Source organism: Miniopterus natalensis, chromosome 2 (assembly GCF_054644295.1).
Source record: "Miniopterus natalensis isolate mMinNat1 chromosome 2, mMinNat1.hap1, whole genome shotgun sequence".
NCBI classification, from domain to species: Eukaryota; Metazoa; Chordata; class Mammalia; order Chiroptera; family Miniopteridae; genus Miniopterus; species Miniopterus natalensis.
The window spans coordinates 100,757,193-100,773,214 of record NC_142082.1 but is presented as its reverse complement, the minus strand read 5'-3'; the positions used below and the strand labels follow the sequence as shown (position 1 = coordinate 100,773,214).

The 16,022-nt window shown below is 34.8% G+C and overlaps 1 protein-coding gene across 8 annotated transcripts in view; it reads left to right on the top strand.

The window, feature by feature from the left end:
- PAN3 (poly(A) specific ribonuclease subunit PAN3) overlaps positions 1 to 16,022 on the top strand; it is a 140,063-nt gene that overhangs the window by 112,702 nt on the left and 11,339 nt on the right. For 5 of the 8 annotated variants that reach the window (XM_016209439.2, XM_016209441.2, XM_016209438.2 and 2 more), the window contains 8 exons: positions 2,681 to 2,842; positions 3,058 to 3,174; positions 3,262 to 3,363; positions 6,489 to 6,654; positions 7,764 to 7,854; positions 12,184 to 12,323; positions 14,810 to 14,939; positions 15,397 to 15,461. In XM_016209439.2, the coding sequence (XP_016064925.2) occupies positions 2,681 to 2,842; positions 3,058 to 3,174; positions 3,262 to 3,363; positions 6,489 to 6,654; positions 7,764 to 7,854; positions 12,184 to 12,323; positions 14,810 to 14,939; positions 15,397 to 15,461 (973 nt within the window). The other 3 variants (XM_016209440.2, XM_016209444.2, XM_016209445.2) reach the window with 3 other exon arrangements.

The following is a 16,022-nucleotide window of genomic DNA, read 5'->3' as shown; positions in this document are numbered from 1 at the left end:
TATTTCTATCTATTAGTGGAAACATTACGTTTTTAAGATTAATATTAGGCCACATTTGATGATTTCAGGGTAGGCTGGGAAATGGTGTTAAAAGATGACTTTCTGAAAGAAAAAGTAGTCATGATATACAGATCTAAAATTGAGCACGTATTAAAGATTTTCTTTAAGTCACAAGGGAACCAGTCACATGTTATAAGGCATATTATGGATCAATAATAATGAAATGAGTGTGCAAACTGGCTTTTTCAAGGGAGAGGAGGGAAGACATTTGAACCTTCATCAGACAGAACAGGATACACATGCCTGTAGACAAGGATTGTTTTGCAGTGCTTTCAGTTATCTATAGCTTACAGAGGTGTGAAACATCTTCCACAGAATCGAATCAGACATTGGAGGAAAGAGTACCCTTTAGATAATGCATCGTTTTCCACTGAAGCACAATTTAAATTTCCCTCTGATTTAATCCCAACATATATCTCTTTCAGAGTTATGTCCACTCTGCACCTCCTCTGTTATGCCCCCCCTCCCCCCTTTCTCTTGCTACACGAGATTTCCGTATCCTGGACACATTTGTGCCTTGTTCTTCGTTGTTCCGTTTATCCCCTCAGCATAAAGCACTCTTTCCTCTTGGTTTAGCTCATTGATTGGTAGTAAACATGGCAAATCATCTGTAAGATCTTTCCTAATATCCTTGGGAATGACTCCCTTCTCTGTGTTTCCATGTGTAGTGTAGTCCCTTGACCATCCGCAGTGTCCTTTCGTTATCACCTGGGAGCTTGTTGGAATTGTAAATTCTTGGGCCCTGTTTTTGACCCACTGAATCAAAAACTCTGGGCATGGGACCCAGCAAACTGTTTTTACAAGATTCTGAAGGGTGCTAAAGTTTTAAGAACCAGTGCCATGGTGAATTGCACTTTTTAAATAGCTATTTTGCCTTGTACTGTATTTTATACAAACCTTTTAGCCTCTTGATAAGAGCCCATATCTAATTAATATGTGTTCACTAATACATAGTAGGTACTCAGTACATTTTTACTAATTTGAAATTAATTCCCTTGTGAAATAGCTAGGAAACAAAATTTATTTATCATTTGTTTGTGGAAATTACACTGATCATTCAAATGAATAATAAATGAGCAAAAGTTACAGCTCTATTCACTTGTGTGTATACTTTCCCTTCTACAACCTTTATTTCAGTAGAACTTGCCATTTGACCCTGGTTTGAAAGTTACATTGAATCGGTGTTTTGCACTGTGGCCAGAATGCCATGTAGGAGTTAAGAACACAAGACTCCAGAATCAGTACTGGGTTTCCCTCCCAACACCCTCCCTAGAGGGATAATCCTTGTTTTCCTTACTTATGAAGTAAAGAATTCTATTTCATAGAATTGTTTCAAGAACTAAGAGTTAATGAGTGTGAGTATTTGGCAAAGGCAGAGGGGTCCTTTTGAACCTGTCTTGTGGAATTAGAATTTTCTTAGTAGGGTTTCACCTGGATTTCTTAACAGTCGTCGCAGGTCAAGAATTATTCATTGTTTTGGTTTGTGAGATTTTTTATATGATTTATTGCCATGTCTCAAAATAGTGTTAGACATGTTTATTGTAAAAAGTTTAGCAAACACAGAATAGTGTAAAAAAGAAAATCCTCCCACTCAGTGGTTACCATTAAAGTTTTGCTCTGTTCCTTACTAGATGTTTTTCTATGATATTTTTCATGTTCACTCATCTGCTTTTCAGTTGAGATATGATGAGCATTCCTAAGTCATTCAAGACATTTCATCAATGGAAGCTGTCAAATTGCAAAATCTAGTTGATTGTATTTGAAGCATTAAAAACTATTTGTCTTTTTGGATTGTAAAACTGATGCATGTTTGTTCTAGATAATAGGGAACAGTGAGAAGGGAAAATAAATTGCCTATACTCTATACAGAAGCCAACCACTAAGTGCATTTCATGTTCAACTTTCTCATCTTTATAAGAAACAACAAATAGGGATTCAAGATAAATAGTTTTTAATGCCTAACAGTATTACAAGCAAATCCCAATGCATTACATATCCTTAAACATAATTGTTCTTTCTTTGAGGAATGTGGCAGGCATGGGTGGTAAAGTTGTATTAATTTTCTTTCATTTATGTTTTGTTAGGGATTAAAAACTATGCTATTCCACTGAGTGGTTGGAATTTTCAAAAAGATTGCCATATTTATACATCAATATACACATATATACTCTCCATAAATATATATACTCGCCAATTTAGTGTTATTTTTAATTTCTTATGCTTTAAAAACAAGAATTCATAGGTTATCGCCATTGTCTAACTATATTTAATACAAAATAAAATGTTTAAAGAAACAAAATCTATCTTGATTTTTATTCAGCATCAGAATCAGAAATGTTTAATATTTCTAAGTGATAACACAAATTGTTTCTGATGTTTATTGTATTATGCTTTTATAAAAGAAGTATTTTGAGTGTATGAAATTTACTTCTATGGTTGTTTTATAATGCCTATTATTTTGATCACAAAACCAGTTGTTTTATAGAATTATTATAAATGTTCTTGAACACAAAGTATGTTTTGATACTAGTTATTTATAGTAGGTTTGATTTCTTACTACTCTGAGAGATTTATGTATGCCTGCAAGTTAAGTCATCTGTCTTCCTGTGAATTACTCTAGCAGTCCCTGCAGAAGTCGACAGCTACCATAGCCTATTCCCTCTAGAACCACTGCCACCACCCAACCGGATACAGAAATCAAGTAATTTTGGCTATATTACATCTTGCTATAAAGCCGTAAATAGCAAAGATGATCTACCATATTGCCTTCGGAGGATACATGGTAAGGAAAATAAATTATCCTCTTTTAGAAGCATATTATTGAGGCTAAGATTATCAAACATTCCTTAATATGTGAATTTAATGGATAATAAATTTATGATTTCATTTGGTAATTAGTAACTCATAGTAATGTATAGCATGTTTTCTTTTCTTCACACTTCTGATGATATAAGGGAAGATGTCATAGATACTTTAGTAAAAATTTTTCTTTTTCAGGTTTTCGTCTTGTTAACACAAAGTGCATGGTGTTGGTCGATATGTGGAAAAAAATTCAGCACTCAAATATTGTAACCTTGCGTGAGGTATTTACCACTAAAGCATTTGCAGAGCCTTGTGAGTAATTTGTAATTGTCTTTCTGCTTGTGAGCCTCACTGTTTGTAGCCAGATTGCAGTAATGAATGTTTGTGTTTTATTTGAAGCTCTTGTGTTTGCATATGATTTCCATGCTGGAGGAGAAACTATGATGAGCAGACACTTCAATGACCCCAATGCTGATGCCTATTTCACAAAGAGAAAATGGGGTAAGGAAAAGGTGCAGGCAAGCTGTATGTTGACAAATGCATTTGCTCTGTGGGAGAGTAGTTTGTATTTTAAAATACATGCAAAATTATCCCTGCTATCATTCCGCTTAACAACCCTATTGCATTTTAAAAAGAAATGGGGTCCATCTGTAATAAGTTAGGAAATAGAATGTGTATAGACTGAGATGAGGATGGGTTGTGAAGGACTCATGTAGATATCTGAAATTTAAATAACTGAGAATATGATAAAGTTTTACCCTCTTTTAACAGTTTTTTTCTTTTAAAAATATAATGCTTTCTGAGTAGAGATGATTTGGAAAATTCTGTCGCTTGAAAAACAGTCCCCGTAGCTTCACTACGCAAAAAACAACCATTATAAGTCTCGGTATATTTCTTTCCAGCCTTGGTGTTGTGTTTTGGTTTATTTGGTTTCCTTTTGCATTGTTTTTATTTTATTTTATATCATACTGCATTTTTCATTTATTACAAGTATTTTCTGAGTATAATTTAATGACTCCCTCAGAGTCCAGTGTGATTACATATCATTTATGAAGTTATTTTTCTAAACAAATGCAGTTGTTTAAAGGTAGGATTCCATGTTACTTACAGAACTAGTCGTTAAAAAAATTTTCAGATAGCTTTTACTTAAACGGGAAGTAGTTTCTTTTTTTGCCCCTTTCAAATAATATTGCAAAGAGCCAAAATATTTTAATTATATTCTGACAAATGTTATTAAAGGATAAATTGTCTCAGAGTAAAGTAAATCCATTTTGAGATGTCTGTTAATTAATTTATATAGTTGGGGAGGGAAAGGTATGGTTCATTTTCTTGTTTGGGAGCAGGAAAGAAGTATTGTATTTTTTACCATGATTTTTAATATTCTTAAGGTTTTCTTAAATACATTCTGAGAGAAATTCAGGAGGGAGAAAGATTTGAGTCACATGACAGTATCTTTTGCATTGTGACTCCTTTAAGGACTCTAATTATGAATAAAAATATGTTACTTCTGTTTACTTTTAGCTTTGCTTTCTGACAGTTACAAGAAGAAATTTGTGGTTACATGGCTGTTTCACATTAAAAATCTGGTCATATAGTGTGGTCATTCTTTTTCCTTTTACCGTGTTGTCTGTAGACACATAATTTTGTTGAAGGGGATGTGGTATGACTTTTTCTGTAGATGAGCATAGCTTTAGTTGTTCAAGTTTATTTTAGTAATACCACCTGTGAAATGACTGTTGGCTATAATTTATAGCTGGGTTTCTCAACATCAGCCCTATTTAGGGCTGGATAGTTATTTTCGTGGGGGCCCTCCTGTGCATTGCAGGATGTTCAGCAGCAGCCCTGACCTCTACCCACTAGATGCTAGTGGCAACCCCCTATTCCACTTGTGGCACCAAAAATATATCTCCAGACATTGCCAGTGTCCCCTAGGGTGGGCAGAATTGCCTCCTGTTGAGCACCACTGATTCATTGCACTTCTTTCAAGGTTTTAAATTATTTATTTATTTTTAGTTAATCCTCACCTGAGGATATTTTTTCCATTGCTTTTCGGGGGGGGGGGAGGGAGAAACATCGATGTGAGAGAGACACATTGATTGGTTGTCTCCTGCATGTGCCCTGACCACCCCTGGATCAGCCTGCAACTGAGGTATGTGCCCTTGGTTGAAATCAAACCCAGGACGCTCAAGTCCACCAGCCAATGCTCTAACCACTGAGCCAACCTGGCTAGGGCTAAATAGTCTTATTTAAATTCTTTATCGTTGTCTTTGACATTTCCTTGGCATTTATCATTCGAGCCACATTTTGAGTCTTCTAACACTGTTTTCCAGATTCTCTTGAATTTTAAATTTGCTTTTTCCTAGAAGTTTTATTGCAAGCCATAAGTACCTATATGCTGTTATCTCCACAATGAACCATTTCCCTGTGGTGTTTTTAGATCTGATTGACAAAAGGTTTGTTTACAACCATATGAACACTTGGACTTACAAGGTTATATTCTCAGAAATACAGTCCCCCTGCCCTGGCCAGTGTGTCAGTTGGTTGGTGGTTCAATTCCTGGTCGGGGCACATGTGGGAGACAACTGATTGATGTTTCCCTCTCACATTGATGTTTCTTTCTCTCTCCTTCCCTCCCTCTCTCTCTCTCATAAAAATCAATTAAAAAAAAATTTTTTTTCTTCCTTAAAAAGAAAAAATACACTAGTCCTCCTTTATCTGCAGGGGATGCATATCAAGACCCCCAGTGGATGCCTGAAAGTGGGGGGAGTACCAGATTCTGTGTGTGTGTGTGTGTGTATATGTGTATGATGTTTTCTACACATACCTATGATAGTTTAATTTATAAAGTAGGCACAGTAAGAGGTTAACAACGATAACCAATAATAAAATAAAAATTAAATCATAACATACTGTAATAAAAGTTATGTGAATGTGGTCTCTCTTCCCCTCTCTCTCTCTCTCAAAATATATTATTGTACTTACTCCTTCTTCCTGTGATGATGTGAGATGATAAAATGCCTATGTGATGGGATGAAGTGAGGTGAATGACATAGGCATTGTGAAGTAGTGTTAGGCAACTATTCTTGCCCAGCTGCCATGGCTCGGGTTGAACATTGACCTATAATCCAGGAGATTGTGGTTCAATTCCTGGTCAGGGCACATGCCCGGATTGCCGGCTCGATCCCCAGTTGGGGGCATGCAGGAGGCAGCCTGGATCAATGACTCTCTCATCATTGATGTTTCTCTCTCTCTCTCTCTGCCTCTCCCTTCCTCTCTCTGAAATCAATAAAAAGAAATAATAATAATAAAGATTTAAATATAGATTTTAAAAATAATTTTTGTTTGTTTAGTAATTACAATGGTTACAGAAAAGAGCAGTTCAGTGAGACCTCTGCTGCTGCTAACAATATAAAAGTACAATCTCTAAATGGGAAATTTTGGGTTTGTCCCTTAAGTTCTTACTTATAGACTAAACTTAAAATTTACACACACACACACACACATATGTATAACTTGACAAATTATGCCATGAATATAAATGAATTTTCTGTTAATTTTGGTTTTAATGTTTTAGTCTTTTAGTTGATTACTTAAATAACTTTTTATTATGATAATTTGCTTTGTAGGTCAACATGATGGACCACTGCCCAGACAGCATGCTGGATTATTGCCAGAATCTCTTATTTGGGCATATATTGTCCAATTGAGCTCTGCATTGCGTACCATTCATACAGCAGGTTTGGCATGTCGAGTTATGGACCCAACAAAGATTCTGATAACTGGCAAAACAAGGTACTAACATTTTGAGTTTTGGCTTCTTTATTGAGCATTTAACCAATTTTAAAGCGTGATTATTTGTTTTAATTTTACCTTTTCATATATTCCATCCAGAAGAACTGCTTTGACTTTGAGTTCATTTGTAAGTTAAAAAAAGAAAATATTGAATTCTTAAAAACAAACCTGGTTATTAACCGATAAACTTGTAAGGGTTTGGAGGTATGTATGGTTAGGGTTGGGGGCATATATAAGTAATATCGATGCAACTTTTCTGTGCATCACAGTTCTCAAATTTTAGGATGAATCAGAATTGCCTGGGGGGCTTATTTATCACAGATTGTTGGGCTTCAACCCTAGAGTTCTCATTCAGTAAATCTGGAGTGGGGCCTGAGAGTTCGCATTTCCAACAAGTTCCTAATCTAGGTGATGCTGTTGCTGCTGATTGGGTCATGTGCTTTGAGAACCACTAATAGAGTTATGTACGCAGACCCTGACTTCAGCAGAGTTTCATTTGAGTTGTAATTTGAGAATTGTCTGGGGCAGTGTAGCATGAAGAGCTCAAGATGTAGTACCAAGTAACTTGGCTTCATATCCTGGCTAATTAGTTACTGTCTTTATGACCCTGATCAAGTTTGTTAACTTCTATGTGTTTAATAACCCTACGAGATAGGTACTGTTCTCTCCATTTTCCACATTTGTAAGGCATCTGTCTCATAAGATTATTGAGAGGATGGAATGAGTTAATACATGTAAAATGCTTCCAGTGTTGCCTAGTACATCTTCAGCAAGTGTTAGGAAGCTAACTACTTCTTTTTACATGAATGAAGCAACTTGGTACAATGGAAAGACCACTGGGCTGGTGGTAGTCAAAGGTGTGAGTTATAGCCTTGGCTTTATTAGTTACTGACTTTTATAATCTTAGGCCTATCACTTGATATCTTTGAGCCTTACTTTTCTCATCTCTAAAATAGTGATGGGTAGAGGCTATATGTGGGTAGGACAGAAGGTCAGAATAGATAATATTCTGAGGTCCTTCCAGATATAGGAAATGATAAATTTACACTAGTATGTAATTTTTAAAATCTCATTTTAATTACTTTCTTCAAATTCTCTGATCTTTAAAGGTTGCGAGTAAATTGTGTTGGCGTATTTGATGTTTTAACATTTGATAACAGCCAGAATAATAATCCATTGGCATTAATGGCTCAATATCAGGTGAGTAAGAATTAACATGAATACTTAGTAACTTAAGGTGTGGTCTCTTTCTTTTTTTTTTTTTTTAAAGACATTTTGTTTATTTTAAAGTACTTCAGGGTTTTAAGTGTAGATTTTAATTTATTATGGGTGGTCTTTATGCAAACTTTGAACATGTATTTCTTATTCTTTGTGATATATTTAGTGTAGAGCCCTTATAAGTTGGAATATACAGAATTAATGACCCTAGCTGTTCAAATGAGAATGTATTTATGTGATTAGGAAATTTGTCCTCAGCAAAGATGAAAACAGATTAATTGGTCAGCTGAATGAATTATATTAAATGAGGTTTTACTTTTTAACTTTTTTAGTTTTACAACAGTTGACCCACTACCAATCTGAAAATTTTAGAAATATTTTTAAAGGGATAGTGTTGGATTGCCATTTTTAAATAATTTTTTTTTCTTTTGCTTAATCAAAGCCCATCACTTCTTCTGCATTATCAGAATTTGGTTATAGTCTGATTTCATAATAATAGTGTGGAGTTAGGTCCCATTATGTACTCAGCTATTTATTTATTTCTTATTTCTTGATGAACCCTAAGGTGTAGAACCCTCTGCAAGGAGTGTTAAGTGTAGCTGCTTTTGCCCTGATTACTCTGTGCAGGTGACATGGCTATTTACAGTATGTTTCAGATCATTCATTTGTATAACAGTACATTTTTTGGAGGCTATGCAATTGTCATTTTAAGGCAGTGTTCTCTGTGTAAGAAATTTTTGTGTTTCTGAACATTAGTTAACTTAAAGAAGTTAAGGCAGAATCTCTTCTCCTTGTTACATGGAAAAACAAGAACGCCTCACCTTCCCATTGTCCTCATTTCAACACTTTTTGTTCAAATCTTGAAAGAAGATTTTAGTTCACTTTATCGTAAGACAAAATTTCAGAGCAAAAAGGAAAGAACAGACTGAGAAGTAGAGCCTAAGTAGTGTTTAGTATTACAATTCATGCATAAATTTCTCTTACCACAGGCAGTGAGGTCCCAAAGAGTTGGAGCCACTCATCACATTTAGTAGTTTCTTTATACAGACTTTTCATGTCTCCTGCCTGCTTGTGCCTACCTAACCTCAACAGCAGCCAAGCTGTCCTGGTTGGTCGCACCACCTAGTGGCCACTGCATGGAAGAATCTGGCTGCTTCCCCTCCCAACCCCCCCACCCCTCGCAGTGGCAGCAGCAGCTTCCTTTCTGCCTAAGGAGATTTCCCTCTTTTTTTTTTTTTTTTTTTTATCTAGGATGGTTGTTTCTTACCTACTGCCTACTTTCCTTCTTATCTTCTGTCTTATATGTATTGACTAAGTGGCTCTGAAAATTTTTCTTCATAATTGTGCTCCTAAAAGTGACTGATTATTGACTGTAAATATACTAGTGGTTTTCATATATTCAGGAAAATAATATTAAACTTTTGAAGAGAAATTTAGAACTAGTGCCATCAACCTCTATTGCAAGTATCTGGAAACCTGACATTTACATTAAAAAGCAGCTTTACGGTATCTTCTTGTTCTTCTCTATTCTGAATAGAGTTCCTTTTTATTATACTTACTAGTATAAAGTAAGGCTAGGTTGATTTTTTTTCTTCCTGTGAGTGTCACAGCAGTATTATTTCCCATTTTTTTCTTTGCAAATGTACATTATTTCAGTTATGTTATGGGTGGTGAAGTTAACCTCGAAAAACAATTCTTTATAAGAAAAAGTAACCCCAATGTTCCAAACAAACAACTATTAAGTAAGCATTTGGGGCAGTTGATTGCTAAATTAGCAACTGCCTAAATTCATAAACTCCAGTTACTTCAACCCATTCCCATTGTCACCATCCCTTAATTTTCAGCAGTAAAGGATATGTCAGGTTTTCTTTTTTTCTTTGTTTTTTGGGGGTGGGTATATATGTGTGGAAGATTTTTCATGTAGCTTATAGTAAGGTAATGGAGAAAATTAAAGATAGTTCCAAAGAGGGGATTGTGATTTTAAAGCGAAGAGGGCACATGAGAAAGGAGTACATTGTTTCTTGTAGTCTATTTTTCATAGTCTGTTTCAGACACGTGAATAGAGACTGACTTTCAGTAAAGTGGACATAAGTAGAGCCATAGATAGAATCAGAAAAATCAAGAAATCAAGAATCAGGAAGAAACTGAAAATGAGTTGGGGGGAAAACCTCCAGAATTCAACAAATGGGGGGAAAACCAGATGGAGGTAAGAAGCAAAATAACAACTGGAAAATTATTTAGCTGGGAAATAAGGAAAGGACAGTTACTGAGTTTTTATGATGTTAAAACTCTCTTAATTAAACAACTTGATTAACCTCTTTTATTTAAAATAAATTAGTTCTAATTTAATCTGGGTTATGTGACATGTATATTTTATTTCTAAAGTGACTACTCCCACCTTTGGTCAGCTTTAGAAAGGTGGTAGGAAATACTTAAGTCAGATGCTCCTATTCTTTAAACCAATCAGTCCTTCAATTCTCGTGGACTTTTGTTTTCCTGTCTCATGTTATGGACTAAGGGATGTTCTAAGTGGGAGGTGTAGTTGCAGTATCAATTCAAGTTGGAGCTAACCTGAAAATTCTACTGTTTTAAGTGTTGGGAGGCTGTGTGTTGGTACATGCTGCTCACATACTTGATAAATAATAACCTTCAGTTTGCTTTGCTGACAGCAATGGATTGCAACACTTAGAGAAATTTCCAGTTAGCATTTACATGCACTGATTTATAATGTCATTTAATGTAATTTGGAATGTTTACTTGATCTTGAAAATGACTGAGGGGAATCCTTCTTGAGTTTGTTCATGGCAGTGCTCTCCAGAGAAAGAAACAATGGCAGCAGTGACCTTTCCCTTCTGCCTCTGGCTCCTAACTCTGTACCTCTAATGAAATTTTAAACGGTTTCTCTGGCATGAATTCTTGGTATTGCTTGTCTTGATATATTCAAAGTAGCTTGTTTTTCTAATCAGTTTTTCCACTGATTATGGGATCTTATGTTCACAGTGTCAGAGTCACAAATGCTAGTTTGGGATAAATTTTTAAATTTGAACTTTTTCATGTTATTTTAGTAATGGAGTTTGACTTCCTCATATACTTTATTTTTGGGTAGAATGTTGCTAAGGATAGCTATATAGTGCTAAAGTTTCATTAGTGATTGCCTTAAAATACTCCCCTGATGTCACAAATACACCATTTTAAACATTACACAAAACCAGTTGGTTTCAACCCTGGCTGCATATCAGAATCTCTTGTGGAAGCTTTGAAAAATACCAATACCTAGATTTTACCCCAGACTAATAACACCAGAATTGAGATGATGGGATTGCCACTGGGTGATTTGTTTGTTTTTTAAGCTGCTCAAATGATTTTAATGTATAGCTAGGTTTGAAAACTCCTTATAATAAACCAGTAAGTAATAATAATTCAGATGAGATCTCAAAGATTTACAGAAGTTTTCTGTAGAAATTACTTTAGATGATCTAACTTAACTCTGAGCTGCTCCATTCTCCCAGGCATATGCTTATTAATAGTTACCTGCCGGGCAGGGCCACTTGGGGTGACTGTTTTGTTTGAAAATCTTGTTGGAAGGCCTCAGACTGTTAAATCTTAAAAAAAAAAAAAAAAAAAAAAAAAAGGTAGGAAACCAGGTGGTTACAGAGCTCAAAGATCTTTTACAGTAGAAATAAAATTGTCTGTTTAGAACATCGACAGATGGGATGTCATTGGGTTGGCAGAGTGTTCAATGTTCTAGAGAACATACTTGAAATCAGGTAATGGCTGATTTGTGTTTGGAATAATGGAATAAGTTTTCTTTAAATAAATTTTCAAATGTCTGCTATATTTTAGGCATCGTGGAAAATGAGAAAGTGCATATCATAATGATCATAGTAAAGCAAGTGTATAGTAACCAGCCTTAAATTTCTTATAATAGTAAAAGTAGCAGCTCTATTTAAATTAAAAAAATTTTTTTTTTTAATTTAAGGAAGCAGTTCTGTAGTTAGCATGTGAATTTTTAGAGTAGTGTTTCTTAAAGTATAGCCCTAGAACTACCTTCATCAGAATTACCCCTGGGTGCTTTAAAAATGCTGGGCCTGTTCCCAGACCTACTGAATGAGAATCTCTGGTGGAGAGGCTCAGAAATTCTTTTTGATAAACTCCCATCTGATTCCAATGCTCACCAATATTTGAGACCCCTATGCTGAGTCCTGCAGCTTCTTTGTATAAGTGCTTTTTCCATGTAGGCAGTAGTGTGAGTGTATTAAATTTGTACCTATAAAATAAAAATTAAAAGATATATTTATTCTTCCATGTCAGCAAGCAGATCTGATATCATTAGGAAAAGTTGTGTTGGCTTTGGCTTGCAACTCTTTGGCAGGAATTCAGCGAGAGAATTTACAGAAAGCCATGGAATTGGTGACAATCAACTACTCCTCTGACCTGAAGAATCTGATTTTGTAAGTTTTAATATATGATTAAAAATGTATAATCATATAAGACAGCTGTTTCATAAGGACCTTTTTACAGTGATTCTGTTTATTTTAGTTTCCACTGTTTAAAATCAGGCAAAACACAAATAATTAAGCAACTTGTAATTTATTTTTATTGCTAAGTATATATTTCTTGGAATAAATTTATAAGCCAGTGTGTTTAAATCAGTTACTGATGTTTTAAACATTTTACCAAAGGTACCCTCTAAGGCTGAATTGGTATGTACTAGCTACATATGATCTTTTACGTTTAAACTAGTTAAAATGAAATAAAATTTAAAATTTTGTTCTTCAGTTTCACTAGCCAGTGTTCAAGAGCTCAAAAGCCACATGTAGATCCTGGCTAATATTGGACAGTGTAGACAGAACATTTCCATCATCTCAGAAAATTCTATTAGTACTGCTATAGAGAGTGGTCAGTATCTTTGTGAAAGCTGTCATAAATAAACCTCAGGTGTGACTCAGTTACATACTCTATGGCCAGAGCATCCATTCCAGGAAGCTTGTATGTAAAGGTCTCTATGCTTCTACTCCAGTATCTTCGGACTCCAAGGATTCCTTGGGTGCAGGTTTGAAATGAATTTGGCTTAATAAAAACCCACTGTGGACTATAGTCACCACAGAAGGACTTCTCCCTGTCTAAGATACCTCTAACATTCGGGAGTTCCAGACAACCCTTATTATAAGTAACTCTAGAGAACAGATGCTAGGAAGTCTCTTTTGCAGTTTATCCTATTATGTTCTAAAAGCAGTCAGAACTTATTGAGCCTTTTCAGTTTCTCTCTAGCTTCCAGCTGTTCCTTCTGATTTTTCTTATAGCCTTGGATGATCCCATTTCTTTTTGGACTAGCCTTGGTAGGTATGGAATTGAGGAACAGAGGATGGGGCTGCCCACCTGTGCTTTGTTACATTGTCATAAGTGTCCTGTTTTTGACTGAGCACTTGAAGTGAGTGGTACCTGGTTCCTATTAATAATCAAATAAGATGATTTCTCTTTTAAGTGAAAATATTTGTTTCATATATTATCACAACGGTGATTCCAACCTTAGTTTGCAACACCTAGGATGTCTCTAATTGTTATAATCTCAAAAGTTTCCTTTTAAAAAAGGGAGAGTAAAGGATATAAATGTAACAAAGTTGGCCATACATTAATAATTATTGAAACTAGGTGATGGGTACATGGAGATTCAGTATAAAATTTTCTTTACTTATTATAATACTTGAAAATTTCCTTAATAAAAAATGAATCAGCAAAAAAGTCATACTTTAATACTAACCTACAACTAAAATTTGTAGAGCAGTAAATGATGTATCAGACACTTTCGAAGTGATTGATATGAATTAAGTCTCTTAATTCTCCCCCAAACCCTAAGAATTCTGGCCATTATTAGCTTCATTTTAAAGATGACAAAACTGACGCATAGAGAGGTAACGTAACTTGCCAAAGTCACGAAGCTTGTAAAACTATAAGTATGAGTAGTTAGATGTAAATATGTCAGTAATTACAAGATGAATAGCTAAGATACCAGTTATCTACATGAATATAACCATTCATTTATTCAATGAAAGAATCCCTGCTATATGCCAGATGCTGAAGATGCTTTGAACAGATACACAAAATTCCCGTCTTCTGGAGCTTCCACCCTAATGGGGAGGAGTTAATAAACATGTGAACAAGTAAGATGTTTGCAGATAATAATACGTCTTATGAAGAAAGTAAGACAATTATAAGCAGAGAATGAAAAGAATGGGAGGCTGCTTTAACGAGAATGGTTAGGAAATTATCAGAATGAGCAATAATAGGTGATTAATAATTATTATGTTCTAGAAGGTAGCCCTTTGAAACATGTAGTTTTTTTTTCTGCCTTCTTTGTAACAATAGAAGAAATTTAATTGGTCTCTTCTGATGTGTATTAGTGCATGAAGATGTTTCAGAAATAAATACACTATGACAGCTGGTAAATGAAGTCACAGAGCAGAGGACAGCTTCCTAAAAAGCTGAGTCTCATTTGATTTATCAAAATTGAAGACCTAGTTTTAGTTTCAGAAATTGTTTTTGAGGAGCAATGAAAAAATTTCCCATCTATAACCACCCCATATTTCACCTCTCTAAAAAAGTGTGTAACAATCTTTTCATCTCCCCACTATTGTAAAGAAGGGTTTGAGAATGGAAATGGTAAGGGTAACCCTATTCAATTTTCTTCTCTCATTTTCATAAGAGTAAAAATGTAGAGAAAGAGACACGTTTACAGTTTTCTCCATTGGCTTTTAAGATTTTTCTAGAGAAAAGAAATATAATTATTAAGCTTTAAAAGTGAACTTAACTTGCATGAAAAAGTGTTTCCAAAATTGTGTGCACTGATATGATAGCGACAGTAATAGCTATGTGCTTGTTATATTGTCTTTCAAATTGCATGTTTGGCATTCAAGTGATTCTTCTGTATGTTTGGTAGGTATCTGTTGACTGATCAAAACAGGATGCGAAGTGTCAATGACATCATGCCCATGATCGGTGCTCGATTTTATACTCAATTGGATGCTGCTCAAATGAGAAATGATGTCATAGAGGAGGACCTTGCAAAGGTAAAGAGTGCATTTAAAAGCCTGTATACAGGCTTGCATCTCTGTGTATAAATAGATACAAAGCATAGCAATTATTTTGTGGAATATAGTGCATAGTTGGCTAAGATTGTTTGCTCATATTTTTGCCCAAACTTAATGTTTAGTATTTTAATTTCCTATATGGCATTTGTTTTCTTTTTGTTCATGGCCTTACTACAGTCTTGATTTTTTTTTTTTTTTTTTAACCTGTGAATTACTTTAACAAATCTTAAAAACGGCCAGCTGTATTGTATAATCTTGAGTATTACTATTGAATGACATGGACACATTGTATGTAAAAGTATAACTAAAAGGTTGGAATATTAGGATTTATTGCTTAAAGGTAATATTGGTTCAGGATACCAGTTTTTGTAAATTTTTGATTGTATATTCAGTTAGCTGGAACATTAATACTGTCTCTTTTTAAAATGTTTTATAGGAGGTTCAAAATGGAAGACTGTTTAGGCTTCTAGCAAAATTGGGAACAATCAATGAGAGGCCGGAGTAAGGATTTAAAAGTATTTTACACGTTTTCCAATCAAGGGCATGATTTTGCATAATAAGAATGAGTATACCTTATCCTTAACTGGTTTTATTTGGAAAGAGAAAAATTATCATGTGAAGTGACCTTAAGCCTGTTGTTAGTACATTAATTAGGGTGCTGTTTTAAACTACAGCTCAGGCATGGTTGTCCTTAAGGATTTCACACATGTGTGTACATAAAGAAAAAATACTGTGTTAGTTTTCCAGTGTGGTTTGCACATGAGTAGACGTTTTATGATGGTCAGTACTACCTTAACTCTGTCACCTTTTTGAAGCCTGGTCAATTCAGTTTACCTGGTCAGAATGGAGATTTCAGAAATCTCTAATTGCTGCATGTCTCTTATCTTCTATTTCATATCAGTGACATTGGTAAGGCATCACCATCTACATTATTTGTCATTTAGTTCTGCCTCATTTGTAAGGTAAAAGTAATAATATGTTCAAGAAAGAAGCAGAATTGATGTTTGAACTGCATAACTGTCAAGGATAGGTAGAGCAATATCACAGTTATTGTGATTATAT